The sequence below is a fragment of the Apus apus genome, chromosome 1, assembly GCF_020740795.1.
Source record: "Apus apus isolate bApuApu2 chromosome 1, bApuApu2.pri.cur, whole genome shotgun sequence".
Lineage (NCBI taxonomy): Eukaryota > Metazoa > Chordata > Aves > Apodiformes > Apodidae > Apus > Apus apus.
In genome coordinates, this window is record NC_067282.1 from 140,015,221 (window position 1) to 140,033,400 (window position 18,180).

Here is an 18,180-nt window from a genome sequence, read left to right on the forward strand (position 1 = left end):
CCCTGCCCTGACATGATCTTACCAAATTGGGTGAAATTTGGTTCTATCACAGAATGTGTCATTTAGGAATTGTATCATTGAAAACATGTGGCAAAATAGCATAACCAAACTGATGCTATTGTGTGAACTCAGCTGATGTCCTTCATCTGTGCAAGTTAAACACTAAAGGAGTGGGACCTTGCACTTGTTTTGTTGACTTGTTTTTAGAAAGTCTTTTCTATGCAAGATTGTAACATCACAAAGCAAAGCTAAAGAAAAAAAATGTCCCAGAGGCCTTCGAATGTATGTACCCCCAGTACATTCTCATGCCTGATTTTCTAACCTAGAGTTGCAAGTACATAATGTATATTTCCCTAGTATCGCCTTAGCACATTCTGTTTCTGCTCCAGGCCCTAATTCTGAATGCATTTTTGCAGTGGAATCTCTTAAACTATGAAAATAGAACCACAAGATCACCCTCCATCACAAACATCAAGTTAATTTAAGTGGTCACCAATAAGAGCCTGCATCAAGTAGTGATATCTAGTTAAATGAACACATGCTTTTAAAGTGAAAAATATTATTAACTAAATCACTATGAGAAAACATTGGAAACCTTATTTGAAATGTCATTTAGCCCACCCAAAACCAAACTGAGGACCAATATCTGAGGTGTGGGCTATGATTTTGGGTGTCCAGCCTGAAATACCTCTGGTTCAGCTAACAGAGGTACTGAGAACCCAAACTGTTTCTCTATAAGGCATAAAGTATTTGTAAGGGTTCAATGCATGTATCCTGTACAGGCCATGAGAAATGCCTGGCTATTTTAAGACTTTCCTGCTTCAATGTAAGGTTGAAGCCTCTATAACAAGCATCCCAGGAACCTCACTAATTGGGTTTTTGGGGGGTTTTTTTGGCTTCTTGGTCTCTGATGTCTGTGTTGTAACCCATCCAGATCTGTAAACTTCAGGCCCAAAGACGATGCAAGAGGTCACTTCTGAGAGACATAATGATATCCCTGGCAAGGGCAAATGCTCAGCCCTCAGAATTCAGGGAAGTAAGAACACAACATTTGCTAAAATTCTTTTAATAAATAGCCACTCTGTTTCATATCAGCACAGAAGAAAGGTTAGTCCTCAGTGACTTCAGTGCAGATAGCCTCAATGAAATTTACAGCTACTCTCAGTTTCCAATTGATAAAAGCCAGTGGTAGAATCTAGTTTTAACATTTTTTTATTTGGAGTTCTCAAGTGTCTTTTTGTCTTCCATACAAAGAAGGATATATAAAGTTTCTATCTTATTCTCATGGAGCTTACAGGACTTCCCCTACTGGTTCTGCATAATCTGAAACAGCAAACAATAAACTGGCAGCAATTCTTATTTTCTTCCACCTCTCAAACTTCTCCATTTTCAACAGATTCTGGGAATCTCTGCTCCTGACTGTCGACACAGGGAAATTAGTATTGAGATGTTGGGTGGAGGAAGAGTTTCATAAGCAGCTCTTTGGTGCTAAGAAATGCAGTTGGTTGCCAGCTTTCAGACAAGGAGGAATAGGAAAGAAGTGCTTTGTGGGAGCCAAAAATGTCAGAGCAATGTGAAAAAACATGTTACATCAGATTTAGGACTTCTGCAGTCCTGTATGAGAATAGGGAGGAAGGCAGGTGGGAGCGGAGATGGGAAGGGGAAGCCATAAAAAGGGGTTTTATTCTGTATTTCTCTTACTGACTGATGTAAACAAAGAAAACACACTAAGATTTTTCTTTAGCCTCCACTACCCTATTTTATTCTCAGTCCTCACCACTCCAAGTTAGCCAAGTTTCAGGCTTCCTGACTAGGATCTGATATACTCATGTAGAAACAAGAAGAAAGATAGGTCCAAACAAAACCAAACAATGTGGGGGCAGTTGGTTAGAAAATAGGCCAAGAGCCTTAATTCATACCTATCAATCTAATGAACACTAGAGTTTTGCTGGTATTGCCAACTCAAGTCTTCTACTTAGCTAATAAAAGACCATTAAACAGGCTTTTTGGGAACTAGTAGAAGAAAAACAGAAAAAGAAAAAAGGAATGGAAACTCAAATCTACATGTTGCCACTAAGGCCTGTCTCCCACAGGAAGTAAGGCAAATGAAAACACAACTAAAATATTTTTAGAAAACCATTCTCATGTTATTGATGATGTGACCCAAGTCATGAAGCAGGACAGTTCTGAGCAAAGCTGATTTCCTGCTATTCCATCTCCATCTCTGTCTGTCTTTTGGCCTTAGGTCAGGGTGTCTCTAGGGACTTTTGAAGTGCACTTTATTTTGAGAAAGTTTGTTTTTCCCGGAAGAATCACAAGGGGAATTCTGAGATACAACAGCAAATCCCAACTGCCAAGCACAGATTTCTCAAGGTGCCTGGACAGCTTAACCTTTTCTTTGCCTGTGTCAGTGTAGAAGAGGAAGAGAGGTGCAGAAGGAAAAAAAATAAATTAGATTTCTAACCTATTAATTCCTGTTTTTCTGCTAAAAGGAAAAACTTCTACTCTGCTTCCTTTATCCCCTCCTTGTAGTAGGCAGAATCCTTTTTTAGTAAATTTTTAACTAGAAATTTGTTACCTTCATTGAATTTCCCAATATATCCATTATTGAAAAGAAAAATCAAACTGTGATCCAGCTTATTAAAAAAAAAAGCAAACAAAAAACAAACAAACAAAAACCAAAACAAACAAACAAACAAAACCAAACCAACAAACAGAAGCCATTGATTTCAAACTTTGCCTTGAAATCTAGAGAGAAGTTCTTTCAAGAGTTACCAACTGGATTGTGCTCCATACTGATTAAAAAGAGTCTGATTAAAAGCAGATGGGTAACTTGAAATAGATTGCTTCAGTATAAGCTGAGATCTGACTTAAAAAATCAGAGAACACAAAATCTAGGCTGCTTTTCAGGTATTAGAAATAAATGTCCTTCAAGGAAGGAAAACCCAAGCACAACAAAAATAAGACACTTTTCTCTACTGAGGAGGCAAGGCTATTCACATCTGCTTTCTGCACTTCATTGTGTTACTGCAACAAGTATGGGGAGAGTTTGTTAGAACCCTAATTTGTACCTGGAACCCAATGAATGCCAGAGCTTCTGATGGTGTTGCCAACCCAAGTCTTCTATTCAGGTGCTGCAAGGCTATTCAGCAGAGACCCAGAGATGGCCCCCTGCTCTGCTAGAATATAAGCAAGCCCAGTGCTCACTTGGAACTTACCCAAAAGTATTCTCAGTAGATTTAATTTTTGGGGCGGTGAGTTCACGTTCTCCATTCTGTGCCTTTTGTTCAGGAGCTCCCTTCTTACGATCCCAGATACTTTTCATTTCTTCTTTGGGTGCTTTTCCTTTATCCTTGTCATCTTTTACCTGCTCAGGAGATATCATAAATCATAGAACAAAAACAAGAAACACAGAGGAAAAAAGAAGGGGGGGGAGAAAAAAAGTCACAATGAGGCATTCTAAGTAACAGCTAAAGACCACAGATTTCTTGGTGTTAATAACTCACTATGAAATTGTTTTCAAAATGTTTATGTGCTTTATGGCAGAAGTAGTCTGTAAAGCACTAAAATGTGACAAACCACCACTCTACTGTGCTGATTTGAATTTAAGACAAAAACAACTGGAAGAAAATTATCAGTCTTCTGTGAAAGTTTGTTATTGCCATGGGACTATGCTACCACATTACCTCATTCTGCAACTGCACCCCCCTGAGGCATCCCAACCCTCTTCCCTCCCACTGCAGTGTCATTCACCTGCTTCCTACCAAGATTCTGGATTGCAAACTCTTTTGGATTAGGCTTGTTGATACATTCTTGCTACAAGGTTTTGGTTTCTGGAGCAATAAAATAACACATAAGCTAAGTTTGCTCAACAAAGTTCATGCTTTTTCAGTGTCATAAGAGATGAACATTTCAGTACTGCAAGAATAATCGTCAAAACACAAAATTATCTTTATGTTGGAGTAAAACTTACTCTGACAAAAAGCACAGTCCTACCAGGGGCTAGTAGTGCACAGTGTTATCAGACATGAATATTTCATCCTATGAAGAAGCAGAAGTTCTCTCCAGATACACTACAACAACTATTTCCTCTATCCTTAGAAAGCTTTTTCCTAGCATTCTCAGTAATAGTAAAGTATATTTACTGCATGGATTTCACTCTCCAGTGTTCCTTCAGACTTACAAGCTTGAAGTATATATCAATACCACAATGGCCTGATCCCAGGATGCTAAGTCATGGACTGATTTAAGTTCTTTATCCGCAGGTTAAATTATTCCCACTCAGTTAGTTAGACTGCAAGTCTAAATAAACTTTCAACAGCAGCAAATGAAACATTTGCCTCCAGAACATTTTTCTGGGTTTTGTTTGTTTGTTTGTTTTGTTTTCCAGAGCTCTACCCACTGAAAGAAGATTCTAGAAATAAATACCTTTTGTGAAAAATTCATATGAAGACCTTTAGAGGGGAAAAAAAAAAAAAAAAAAAAAAAAAAGTGTTCTATGGAAGCCTGTTGTCATCTCATTTGATAACTAGGAAGAAAAATAACCTCCACAACAGTCCTGTCTGTGACACAAGTGCTTTTATGGAGTTCTAAGCTTTACTTTGAAACACACACACCCAACCTCACAAATTTCTATCCTTCCTCATCAAAGAAGAACTTCTGTAAATGTAATATCTTTACCAATAAAAGATGAGTTCAGAGTCTTCAAAGTTAAGATCCTCCCTGAGGTGTATTAAGCTGCTGAGTGAAGTCCCAAAGTCAGCCTCTGACTTTACCTAAGGCCAGTCTGTTTGCTTGCAGAAACTAATATGATAAACAATGCCAAGGTGGCACACACTACAACAGAGTACTGGGTTGGTTAAACTACTTGAGTAAATTTGCCACAGTTTAGAGATGTTGGACACAACCCAGAGAGGCATTTGCTCTGTCCTGAGAGCAGACAGCAGCAGTGCAGACTTTCCTCACCCTCTCCTGCCAACAGGCTTTAGCCATGACCTGGCAGAAAGGCCCTGACAGACAAGAGGGGAGTTCAGTTTCCACGACTGTGCATTCTTTGGCCGTGATGTGGTAGCTGCTAGCAAACAAGGCCATTATTACTAGCAGCCTCAAGGAATAGTTTTCTGTTTTCTAGGAGCTGGGCTGAGACAACTGGGGCTATTCATTGAGCCTAATGAATGCCATCAGACATCTTTTGGGTGCTTCCAGATCTGGGCAAGATTGTAGCTGGTGATCATGTTCACAGCAAAAATCTCTGCTGCCTGTTAGCAATCTTCTAACCCTTCAGTCCCAGTCAGGATGACAGTAAAATCAGTGATGTTGATTGCTGCAAAATTTCACATGCCGAGATGTCTGTGTTGGGATTTGGAGAGCACAGGATTTCCTCTGCTGAGATTTTCATCAAGACCTTTCTAAGTCTCATTAAAAAGCCAATACTACCAGCTGCCTGATGTATTGAAGTCCACTGGGGAGGGTCATATCTGTTACATCTTAATTGAAATCACTGAGAAAACTAATATTAAAACAAAATAGTTTAAAAATTAACGTACTAGGAAATAGCATTTCAGAAGCCAGTAAGATTTATGGTTATGTGCCTGCATTTGAGAAAACCATTAATGCAGCTCAGCCTCTTTATTCAAAAATATGATAAAAGAAGATATTACGGAAACATTTCACAGCTTCTGGGTCCAAGCCTTCTCCTACTAATTTTAATGCCAAAACAGAAAGTGATTAGCACAGAAGTAGAAACCATTATGTCCCATTCCAAAGGCACACCACAGAAAAAGTACTCTCCCTTGTCTCATTGCTTCCCGAAACTATAAGCTAATTCAGCTTCTGACCAATTCAGTAAAAAGGACTACTACACTTACTTCAGCTGGAGTAGGCAAGTGAAAACAGTTTACATGCTCTCTCCAATCTAGACCATTAAGTCAAGATGGAACAAGACCAAAAGCATGCTTAGCTAATTTCCAGCACATTTATTTATATTTCAATCTTTTTCTACACTGCTTCTTTCCTGTTAGAGTGTTACACTAATGTTTGAGAGTTGAGACTTCTAAATCAAGAGTTTGATCACCTTCAGACCACACAGAATCAGTTACTGAGGTTGAGGCCATTTGGCAAATTTGATTCCTTATTTGGACTCATTTACTTGGGGACTTAAAAGCTGTGGGCATCTGGGTCTAGAGCTTCCATTTAGAGCCAACTACCATATCCAAACACCATGAGAAAGCAACTGTTGCAGCATGTCTAGCCCAACTGGAAGCAGGAAATACCAGGCATCTCACATCATGAGAAAGCTTGTTCTTATGAACTTTCCAGGCCACTTTTGTGAACCAAAAACTGTGGGGCAGTTCAGAAATGAAGACAGATTTTGCTTGCTAAAAACTGAACTTTACAGGCCAGATTTTGGTCACATTAAGAAAGTACATGTGCTTGTGTTGCACAACTGCAAAAGCAAAATCTGATTATGTAGATACCTTGTATTTTTTTCAGAATCCTGTTCATGATAAACTGCCCTCCTCTTAACTGCAAATATGTTTCAGAAATAGGCCTCACTGAATTTTTATGTCCTTGAGGCAGGAGGGAGGAGTGGAGATGGGAGCCTGTTCTTCATTTGGTTTGGAGTCTAAGATTGTAAATTTTTCTTCACAAGTCAATAAGCAAAAACTGTTGTTTTCAAAACTGAACAAAACATTTTGAATGCTCAGCTTGGTATATATGCAAAAAATTTACCTTTTGGTGGATGGGTATTCAGCATTACACTCTAAGTGGGAACTCTCTTAAATTGTCTCAGCTTGATCATTCAAAAACAGATGCACTAAAAATTGCAAGTCACTTTTAAAAGTTTTACCAGTTCCCTGGAATATTACAACCTTGTGGCTGTGGTTTAAAAGTATGATGAGAGCTCCAGTGAGAGTTAACTGAGCTCTACATAAAAACATGCAGGATGATGGCATCTCAAATCCTCTCCCAAATCAAAATTTGTGGTCAGTTACAGCCTCCTTTTTACATATATTTGTAATATTCAAAGATTGTGTGGAACAGAGAATATTACAAGCTAATTCTGTCTTGTGAAGAACTCTTCATATAATCCATCCTTTATTTTTTTTTTGCCCCACTCTTTCCTCTGCTTTCACCATCAGGTTAGTTTAGAGGGATTTTTTGTTTTTCTAGTGCACTATTCTGAAGCACCTCCATTAAGTCTCATTTAACTCTTCCTCTTTCTAGAGTAACTTCTTGCAGTGTTGCCAATCTCTCTCCCTGCTCATAAGGAACCTTTCTTCTAACCAACTTCATAACTTCATTTGCCTTTTCAATCTCATGTGTACCTTACTCAAAATACGATAGCTTGGATTATCAAGGCAGGCAACTGGACATAAAAACTTGAGACATTATTTGTCTTCATCACTCTTTAAGGGTGAGCTAAGCATCTACAGCATGTTTTTAATTAATCCAATAACTAAAAACCCTGGACCCAACTCCCTACAACCTTCAATGTTCCCAAGCAGCTGGAAAGGCAGCAAGCTGCCTGTTACTAGAGCTCTGTGCTGTCGTTCCCTTTAAGCAACACAGACCCTGCTGAACCCAAATGGGTCCAAACTCCAAGGCTCTGACCAGTCTGGATGTCTGATTATAATCAGAGGGTATTTTGATACCTGCTGCATTGAACCAAAAGCACAGTTGCTACACAACGCTCGACATAGCTCCCTGTGTCCAGCGGTAACCTGAAGAGAAAATGGTCCCCAAATCTTATTTACTTACCATACAGTAAAACACCATGGCACCAGCTCCTGTGTTTACAGTGGAAATGCAATGCAGTAAATTTTGTAGATTTTATCTTTAAAACAAAAAAAGAATCTTGTATCATGGGGCACTGTAGTTTGGGGGGAAATCATTAGTTAAGGCAGTCAAGTGGTCAAAGGGCCTAGATTATTATTATTATTGTTGTAAGAGTAGGTCTCAGTCATAGGGAAAAAGTTCACAGTAAGGTGGGAGGAAACCAGGGAAGGATGATTAGTTGATACAGTCCTGAAAAATGTATCCCTAGGGTGCAAACCATCCTTGCATTATTGACTGAACTGCGTTTCCTGAAATACTTGTTCTAAGACAAACAGGACTTGGTTCTAAAGCCCCAAAGGAGCAAAATACTTAAGCATTTACTTCATTTTAAGCACATAAGTAGCTTCATCCCTATTTATTTCCGCAGGATTACCCATCTTGTTGAAGTGAAGCACATAAGTACTTTGCTGAACAAGCAACTTTCAGTTATAGGTCTCTCATTTATTTCCTTATCTCAAGTTCCCCTACAACATCTAGATCAATGGTTTACAAGTTACCTGATCTTTTTTGGAGGTAGGTTGGAGCTTCTCATCTGGTAACTTTTCCTTTTTAGCTTCCACTTTAGCCTCTTTTTCTTCCCCCTTTGTTTTTGGGTTTTTAATAAATTTATTTAATATGAAAACATTGCATCTGTTTGCACTTTTTATTTTCTCCACACTGTGTTCATGTACCAATCCTGTGTGCAGTCACATCTTCACCATATGCTGCTGTGCCCACAACTCTGTGTGCAGTTGTGCTCCCTCCACCCCCTCCAAATGCTTCCATGTTCCCCCTTCTCAGCTTTTCTTGCTTGCGTGGCATCATGCTCACATGTCCCAGCAAAGAGCTCTCTTTTGTGATTGCATTTAACACACACGTTCCTCACACAGTTTACCAGGTGCTCATAATATTTTGTGCCAAGATGTGTCTGCCTCCACCTCATGTGTTACTGTGTTAGGCCAGTTTACAGCAGCTGAGAAAAAAGGCAGTGAAAAAACACCGAGGTTTGAACATGCAAGGGAGTGAGGTCAGGCATGTTGTGCACTACATTATTGGTAAGCAGAAGTAAGAAGTGTGATTTTTTTTAAAAGAGAAAGCCAGACAGAGGCATGAGTATTAGTCATTTTCATGCAGGAATAGATTTGTGAGGAAATTCCAATTCAATCTCTTTTGTTTTTATTTTCTTGCATTACATTTCTCAGAAATCACAGGTGCATTTTGGTGCAAAATGTTTACTGTACCTGTTTTCTTAGAAAAGCTGCTTGAGGTTTTTCCTCTTGTACTTTCTTCTCTTTTACCTGTATATCTTCTATTTTCTTTTCTTCCATCTTTCGTTTTTCTTTCAATTTCTCTGCTTCTAGCTTAGCCTTTTCTTCAGCTGCCCTCTTTTCCTCCTCTGCCTTAGCCCTCTCTCTTTCCTCAGCTGCCCTCTTTTCCTCCTCTGCCTTAGCCCTCTCTCTTTCCTCAGCTGCCCTCTTTTCCTCCTCTGCCTTAGCCCTCTCTCTTTCCTCAGCTGCCCTCTTCTCTTCTTCTGCTTTAGCCCTCTCTCTTTCCTCAGCTGCCCTCTTTTCTTCCTCTGCTTTCTGTTTTTCTTCAGCTGCTTTCTTTTCTTCCTCTGCTTTTAACCTCTCCCTTTCTTCTGCCTCAAGTTTCTCCCTTTCTTCTGCTTTCTTCCTTTCTTCCTCAGCCTTTTCCTCTTCCCTAAGTTTCTCTTTATCTACAGCATCAGTTACACTCTGCTCCCCTTCCAGCACAGCATTTGTATCATTCTCTGCTTTGTGTTCCTCTGCATTTATAGCTAGATTTTTTGTTTCTACAGCTTCATCTGTGGATTTTTCTGCTGTCACATCTACCTGATTTTCCTCTATGGGGATTTCCTTTGGCTTCTCCTCCTTGTCTTCCTTTTTTTCCTCTTCTTCCCCATCTTGCCTCCAGTTGTTCCTTTGGTATGATTTGGTAACCATTTCCGTTTCCTCAATCTCATAGCGTCCTCGGCGTGTTTCAGCCTTTTCTTCTTTCCCTGTGGTCTCATTTACTTCTACATTGTTTACTTCTCTTCTGCTGGGCAGTGACAAGCTCCCATCTGTGATCGTGGGGTCAAATTCCTTTTGACGTTCCAGGGCTTCCTGTAGACGTTTTTGGCGTCTCTCCTCCCGTCTTGCCAGTCTCTCCAACAATGCAGCTTCATCATCTGTTCCCCCTGTGGTTGTAGTGCGCTTGGTTTCCTCTTCTGCCACACTATATAGAAGTCATAATTTTGCATTAAAATAAAATCTTTCTAACAATGTATGCACTTAGCTGTTTCAAGAAAAAAAAAGCAACCTTGCTGTAACATCATTCCATGGTTTCAAAACACAACAGGTTGAATACTTCAAAATTTAGCAAAATGGTTCCAGAGATTAAATTTTGGCATTTCTAGATGTATAGGAATGCTATGTTTCACAATGTCAGAGGATGGAAAAGTTCCCTTCCAGACAATCTCCAACAGCCACTGAAGATCCCAGGAGTCCTACTGACCGCAGTAGGAACTGGAACAGTCCCTGACACCTGGAGCAGCTGAAATATGAACAGCCCTGAAAAAATCATCCTCTCCCTCTGCAACCTGCAGCAGAATACTTGGAAAACCTTAGCTTGCCTTAAGACCCTCTTCAGCTTGGCCCGAGGCATATGCAGTCTTCCCACTAGGCAGATTTTTTGAAGATGCTAAATAAGCAAGATACTTTCTGACTTCAGCAAACTTCTCCAGCAACCTCCTTTCCTGCAATATTCTCCATAGATACAGTCTATAATGGGACAGCCTGGCAATTATGGGTGCAGTGAGGTTGTGATTGTCTGTACAGGGACAATAACCTGCTAGAAAATGCAGTGAACAGAGTACTTAATTTCAGACATGCAATTCAACACCTGAAGATATCAGGACTGGATCTTGGCCTCAGTCCCCGGAGGTTTTTTGACTCCTTAAAAATTCAGCTGTTTAATTCTCCTATGTGCAGGCTTCTTCCCTGTTCCCAGTTTCCCCCCTTCCATTGAGAAGATTACAATCTCCTATCAAAAATGTTGCTGCTTCCCTATTTGTAGCCAGCCTATTTGTCCTTAACAGAATGTTACTTGTGTTCAGCAGCTATTAGCTTGACATCATAAGGTATATTTCTGTTTGATTCTAACAGTTGTGCTATGGCTACTGGAAATATGGATATTTCAGTTGTGACTATGTGAAAACGAATAAATCGTGGACAGAATGAAAGGCCAGCTCTGTTCACACAGCTTGTGACAAGTGGTACCTCACTCCTTAAACTTTTCTACTGTTTATAGCTGTATGACCCAGATGACATCAGAGCTGAGCTTTAGTGCTTACACACAGCTCCTTGCAGACATGCTTCAGCTGCAACTTAAGGCCTGGGTGCCCACGAGTCCCATGTGTCTTGGCCCCAAGACACCATGGCCCCTATATGCAGGACAAAAGATGTAAAGTTCTGTGAGCCAGAGGCAGACGTGCCTAAAGGAATCTAACAAGATGCATCAGAGGTAATTTGCTTCATGAGTACCAGCTGAGTGACCCCACAGACAGCCCTGAGGACTACCCTGGAAGGTCCTGAGCATGACCTCAAGCCCAGCTTCAGTGATGCTCCCACCTTACTGTGTAGACACAGCCATTGGCACTCCTCACAGCGTTAGGTCCTCTTCAGAGGATGGCTAAACCTAGTACTTCAACTTTAAGTAGCTAAACAGATATCTTCAAGATAACTTCTCTACTCTGAACAAAAATTCCTGTTGATATAAACATCAGATGTTCACCTGTTTTGGGCATTAACTTCTGATTTCTCTGTTACTTCTCCTGATAGATCTCCTTCTTCCTTTTGCCGGAGCCTCTCCTGTCGAGCCCGTCGGCGACGTTCTCTGGCGGCTTCTTCCTCATCATCATCATTTCTCTGGTAGGACAGCCTGTAACAGAGCATTAGGGATAGGGAAACAAAAGGGCTATAGCATATAGGACACTGTGACTGAAAATTTACAAAAAGCAGCTGATCAGAGCACAATAAGCATGGTTGCAGTGACTGCTCCAAATGCTGTTTAGAAAATAAACTGTCCAGTTGAGCTTCAAAGCTTACTTTTGTCATCTTTTTCAGAAACGAACTTGGCAAAATAGTCATAGTGAATGCAGCAGACACGCCACACTAACAGTTTGCTCCTAGAAAGTACAAAGATGATAAAAGCCCAACTCTGGAGCTGAGCAAACATCCTGCTAGAGTGCACCATGATCCTGCCAGAATGTACACAACAGCTTTTGAGCAGACTAGCATTCAAGCTCACATAACTGAAACTGGACTTAGCCAAGCAGCTTTTCATTAGGCTCCTCTAAATAGAACATGCTTAAAATTGGGACAGTATTTTAAAATTGAAAGACTAGAAAGCAGGGAGACCCAAGTATGACAATGGTTCTCAGTGCTGTTCTGAATGCCAAACATCTGACACCTACAAAATTTTTGTTAGCCTGGAGATCTGCCAGGCCAAATCATACAAGATCAATGTTGTGATGAAAGCCTACAGCTGAGAACCCATTGTGTTCATCTAACCCAACAGATGATTACATTTAGTTTCATCCTACTTGAAAAGGAAAGCAAGACATCACAATCCTAATAATCCTGTGGCCCATTCAAATCTTTGCTGAGGTGCATTATTATTGGGTGAGATAAAGAGAAAGGCCTGCATTCCTCTTATCTTTTTGTGCAGGGAAAGTGAAACAGGAAGCTAACACGTGCCAGACCCAGTCAGGGCATTAATTTACTTTGCTTTCAGCAATCATCTGATACACGATGGTTGAGAAGTCACCCTTCCTTATATTGTCACACATTTAAGTTAGCTGTACAGCAATGTACATAGAGAAAAAAGAGCTCTGCACAAAGTTAAAACAAACTCATATAGAGCTTGCATTTCGAGGAATATTTTATCATTCAAAGCAACTAAAACATTTTTATTTAGTCATGAGTATGACACTTTGGGTCCTGGCCTCTCCTTTCACCTTGTTCTGGTACTGCTTTTCTCCTTTTCTGAAAGAAAGGTGAAAGTATAGGTTCAGCAGGGATTGAATTATCCCAATTTTCCTTTAAAAATGGAAGTTAAAAACGCAACACAGCTGAGCCACTTGCTAGCCCTAGAACAATGTTCTCATCCTGCGCAACCTGTCTTGGCCTCTGTGCACTGAAGGATTTGATTTCCTACTTTCATGCTTCACTTCAAGAGTTTGCAACCCTTTCTTTGTAGAAAAAGCTCCTCTCAAAGAGAGTGAAAACTCATGAAGGATCACAGTAGGGGGAAGAGCAAGAAAGGACGGAGACAAATTAAAAGCACTAGAGGTGACGGAGGGAAGGCAAGGAAAAACACTCCCTGTCATTTGTAAGCAATTTAAAGAAGGATCAACTTATCATTTAGATCTAGAACAGAAAGCATATGAACACCATAATAAACCAATAGGGTCTTGAATTTGCAGAAGAAAGAGACTCTGCAACAAAACTGCACTACCAAACTGACCACAGTAAGTCCACTTGTTAGTAAGATGTTCTGGCTGCAAGAAGCCTATGATCTTTTTACTCTGAGCTCCAAGTATAAGGGCACAGTAGAAGGTATGCTTCTCTTAGCTTGTGGTGGCTGGATAATGGCCATGACTGAGTTGATTCCCAGTGTCTATGGCCCAAGACCTGTCTTTTCAGTGTGACCACAGGACAATGAAGTAGTTTATCCTACTCAGCGTACCCACACAGGACACTCCTACACAACGAGGAGAACAACTGCTTTTAAAAGCCTCTTTAAAATGACTTTTTAAAAGCACTGGTTGCTCAGAAAACTAAAAAAAGAAAGAGAAAAGTACACTAGGGAAAAACTCCCACTAAATGGTACTCATTAAAAAAGTCAAATGAAAACAGATATGTTTCCTGTCCTTGGACACTTACCACAAAGATCATCTGTTAAGAAAGCTGATAATCTTTCTCAATATTCTTTTAAGTAAATCCACTGCTTCACTGCATATTACGGTGCTTTCCTACAGCAAGAAAGTACACCAGATATGGGCTCCAACCCTTAGGATCACCTTAAGTATCCAATTATGTTCTCCAGCACAGATGCATGAAACCCCCAATAATCTGGAAATAGTCATATCAACAACTAATAGGAGTATTTTATAGATCTGTATCATATTTTATTTACAATTATGTAAGCACTGCTTCCCAAATTGCACTTCTACAGTCTGTTTTGCTTCCCTCAGAAATACAAGCTTTGTTGGACTGGACCTGAGTAGCCACCACAGACTGACGTGGAGTAGGCTGAAAATGCAGGTTGACTATGTTAATTAATGGGCTGATAACCATGCTGTGAGCAAACTAATAGCATGATCATTTATGAAATTATTCACATAGTCACCTTAACTGCCATTGATTTTCCATGAGAAATTCAGTCATAGAAAACACGGTGCAAATTAGACAAATGGTATTCCTGCCCACGAAAAAGATACCCGTCTGACACAGCGTTCATATCACCATTCTTTCAGTCTTCATGTACTGATTTTGTTTGCCCTAACTTGGCTGGCACATCACTCGCTTTTTCTTAGTTATCCAAGTAGCCTCTTCCTCCTCCTCTGCTGCCTAGGTTGTAAAAACAAAATCTCACATGGAAAGTAAACCACAGGCAGACACATGAACTCATGCAACCTCCATTGCGACTGGGAAGACTGACTTTCACTCTCCCACTGCTACTGCTCTCCCTGGGTACCCATCACAAGCAAAAGCAATCTGGGAGCTCTTCAGAGCTTATCTTCCATTTGCCTACATCTTTTGACATTACTTAGACCAAAAGTAAACAAATAATAAAAAGCATTACTCCCAAGATTTCAGCTCTGTGTATCAGACAGATGAAAATCTGATGATCCACACTGGCCTGTGTTGTTTCTCCACCCCTGGTGAACAGCTTTGCTGCCCAGCATGCACATACCCCACATAACTAAATTAAACTAACCTTATATCCACTTGTCGCCTTCCGCATAACTGTTCAAAGCCCTTGAAGGCAAATCTCTCTCTACAGTTAGCTGCTCCAGCTATCTCAGGCAATGAGAGCACAGCACAGCGTGATCTCAAAGAGGTATGCCAAGCCTTCTGATACGTGACACGTCTTATTAAATATTCAGATGAAAAGATGATGACTTGGAAACTGTCCTACACCTTGTTACCAAAGGTAACATACTCTTGGTCTAAATGTCAACTAAAAGAAAAAAAAAAAAAAAATAGCAGAATGTTGACTGCTTCTCCCATTAAACTTCTCTGTGTTTCTGACATAAGAAAAAGCAGTGTGTGCATTATTGGTAAGTTGTTCTAGTAAAGCATGAATGCCAAGTCTATCATACTTCCCATGCAGCACAACTCATGTACAGGAGACTGAAAAACTCATCTATTTGAGAGGACATTTCCCACCATGTTACATAGGAATAACAAACAACAACAGATGTTTTGTACTGTTGAGTGGGTAGGACAGATTTATATCTCCAGGACTTAAAACCCAATCCTGCTGAAGTCAACATCAAATCACCTGATTATCGGAGTAAGTTTAAAACATTGCCATTAGACTGAATGGGGGGACTCTACAACCTACAGTGGAAAATAACTCTGCTGGATTGGGAATACAGGCGATGAGGCCACCTGCCTCAGAACTTCTTCAGAGACATTTGGCACAGTCTCTGTTTTACGTCAAACACTGAATTTAAATACTTATAAACCAGTAAGAAACTTGGTAAAAGCTAGGATGATTATGGGGCTGAAACCATTTCATACAATCCAGCTTCAACTGGTTTCCACTTGAAACCACAGATCAGTTCAGACTCTCTGAAGCACTTTGATTTTAGTTTCTTGCCCAGTACTACTATGTTATTATTACTGTCAGGATTATGACAGCACTGAAATTTCCTGATCAAGCTCAGGGATGTACTGCAGTGGCACTTTATAAATATAAAGGAAGATCTGGTCCCTGTTCTAAACAATGTGTATTCTGATTTAAGAGAAACTGAAGAATTTGTAGTGCTACCTGCCCTCAATGAGTAGTAAACTAAACTTGATTAATCTAAATTCTTTCTTGTTTTCCATAGGGGCAGAAAAAAATAATGCCTAATTTAAGCTGTATCATGCTACTCCATTCTAGAGGAGGCAGGGAGAAAGAAGAGTTGTGGATGCGAGCTTTGACTCCACCTGAAGGGTGTCAGAAATATGTGAAAAATTTACAAACAGAATATAAGTCTTGAAGACTAAACAGGCAGCCCAGAACTGCCTCTTCTTTCCTTTATGATTCTCCAAATGTCAGTCTGTCTCCCTCTCTCCTGCCTGCAAAAACACCTTGTATTCATAGCACTGCCCTTTCAACATGAATCTCAATTAGATGCAACCATACCTATTCAGCAAGTCCTTTCCCACACCACTTTGTTATCTCAAAGCCTTTAAATCTATTGCAGAATTATGTTCTCTGTGGTCCACCCCAAAAAATTAGATCAGTCATCCTGTTATCAAACTGCTGCATCTTCACTTGCAACCTAACCTACTTCTAAGACCTTCACCCTTAATTACCTAACACCACAGCAGCTGAAGTGACATCTGTTGACTTGTATATCTCCCAACTGATGGCAGATGCAGGACATCAGTAAAACATTCTTTATGACAAATTTCACTGCCAGATTCAGTCTATATAAGCTCCATCTGCTGGCCTTTTTATTTACTCAGGCTCTTCCTGAAAGGATGGGTGGGGTGAGGATGGGCTCTGCTAAAATACCCACTGGGGAGTGCTCTTTATGTCAGTGTTGATAGTCCTCTTTTATTTATGATTGTATATGTTTTTAATTTTTTTTATTGTTAATTTAATTTGTGTTATGATAGGCATTATTCAAAATTTGGATATAAACAACTGATCAAACTTCACCTCACATAACAAATGCATGTGCTTCCAGAGGATTATGACTCTGTCAGGCTTTGCATGGCGAATGTCAGCTGTATTTCATTCAAGTCATATCTAAAAATGTGGAAAATGGTGGGGGACAGTTGTGGGGAAAACTATTTTTTTCTAATCATTCCTACATAATTTGACAAGAGCTGCCAGCATTCTGCTCAGACCTGCCCAAGAAGATTCATTTTTATGAAGGAATGAGCAGAATTCCAGTCCAAAATGTTTATTTCAAAAAGATGTAATGAGTGAAAACAGAGGATTATGCTGGAGACATGCAGACATGCCACCACAGTTCTCAATCCAATGTTGTGAATGAATACTGTTATTAACACCCATATTTTGGACATATTTTCCTTTTTGACATGCATAATTTTTTTCACATTGAATGTACAAGAAACAAGTGGATAAAATTAACCAATGGCTGGAAATTAAACCCAGACTAATTAAAACTGGAAATGAAGCACATGTTTTTAACAGTGATGGTGATTAAATAGACAAGAATTTATGGAACATCCATGTCTTGCATCTGCACATTAAGATGGATGCCTTTTTGGAAGTTATACTACAATAAAATACCAATTGTTGGGCTCATTTTAGACACAACTTGGTTAAATACCATCATCTTATAGGTCAGGAAAGTTAGACTAGATTATATGGTGGCATCTGCTGGATTAACTCTACAATCTTCCACTTACAAAAGGTACATACCTTCTCACTCTGCTCATAATTTATTTCTATCACACAAATATTTTTACTCTTTTACCCACACATTCTCCAGAGCTACACAGCCTATACTCCTCAGCAGGCAAATTAAACAGCTATCTATATAGTTCTCATGGGAAAATGAAGAGACTGACATACGTTTTAATATATTTTCATTTACATACTTTTCATACCGTGCATTTCTAATATCCTTTCTTATTTTTCAGAGCTCCAAAGAGTTCAAGGATTATTATTTTTCTGTTGGCTAACCACTTACTCAATGGGTTGGCAGAAGAATGTTCTATCCTTCACATTAGGCATCCTTAATTTCCTACCATACCTTTAGAAGCCTTTCTCCTACGCTAAAGCTCAATTAAAAGTACCTAAAATATAAAACAATGTGTATTTTAACAACTCTTTATTTCAGCTCAGCAAAACCTTTGGATTATTTACATTGACTAAGGATCTGACTGTGAGACCGTTATTTTGTTTGCACAACAACACAGTTAAGTATGGGAAAGAAAAGGTCTTCAGAGAGGTCCTGCTTGTGTACATTCTTCTTTATGCTTTCTTTCCTCTCGAAGTTTTTGACATTTAAGTTTTTTTCACAGGAAAGGGAAGAGTAGGTACACTCATCCCTTTACCAGTTTGATTCTAAAAACCTAAGGTGCAAACAATCCACATGGAAGA

General features: G+C 39.7%; 1 protein-coding gene across 10 annotated transcripts in view; it reads right to left on the reverse strand.

Moving 5' to 3' along the window:
- CALD1 (caldesmon 1) overlaps positions 1–18,180 on the reverse strand; it is a 252,893-nt gene that overhangs the window by 20,728 nt on the left and 213,985 nt on the right. For 7 of the 10 annotated variants that reach the window (XR_007888905.1, XM_051613482.1, XM_051613490.1 and 4 more), the window contains 4 exons: positions 11,614–11,760; positions 9,060–10,056; positions 8,337–8,420; positions 3,219–3,367 (listed from right to left, as the gene is read on the reverse strand). Coding sequence is in view for 9 of the 10 variants with exons in the window: in XM_051613482.1 (XP_051469442.1) it covers positions 3,219–3,367; positions 8,337–8,420; positions 9,060–10,056; positions 11,614–11,760 (1,377 nt within the window). In the remaining variant the exon portion in view is untranslated. The remainder of the gene's footprint in view (positions 1–3,218; positions 3,368–8,336; positions 8,421–9,059; positions 10,057–11,613; positions 11,761–18,180) is intronic. The other 3 variants (XM_051613539.1, XM_051613529.1, XM_051613518.1) reach the window with 2 other exon arrangements.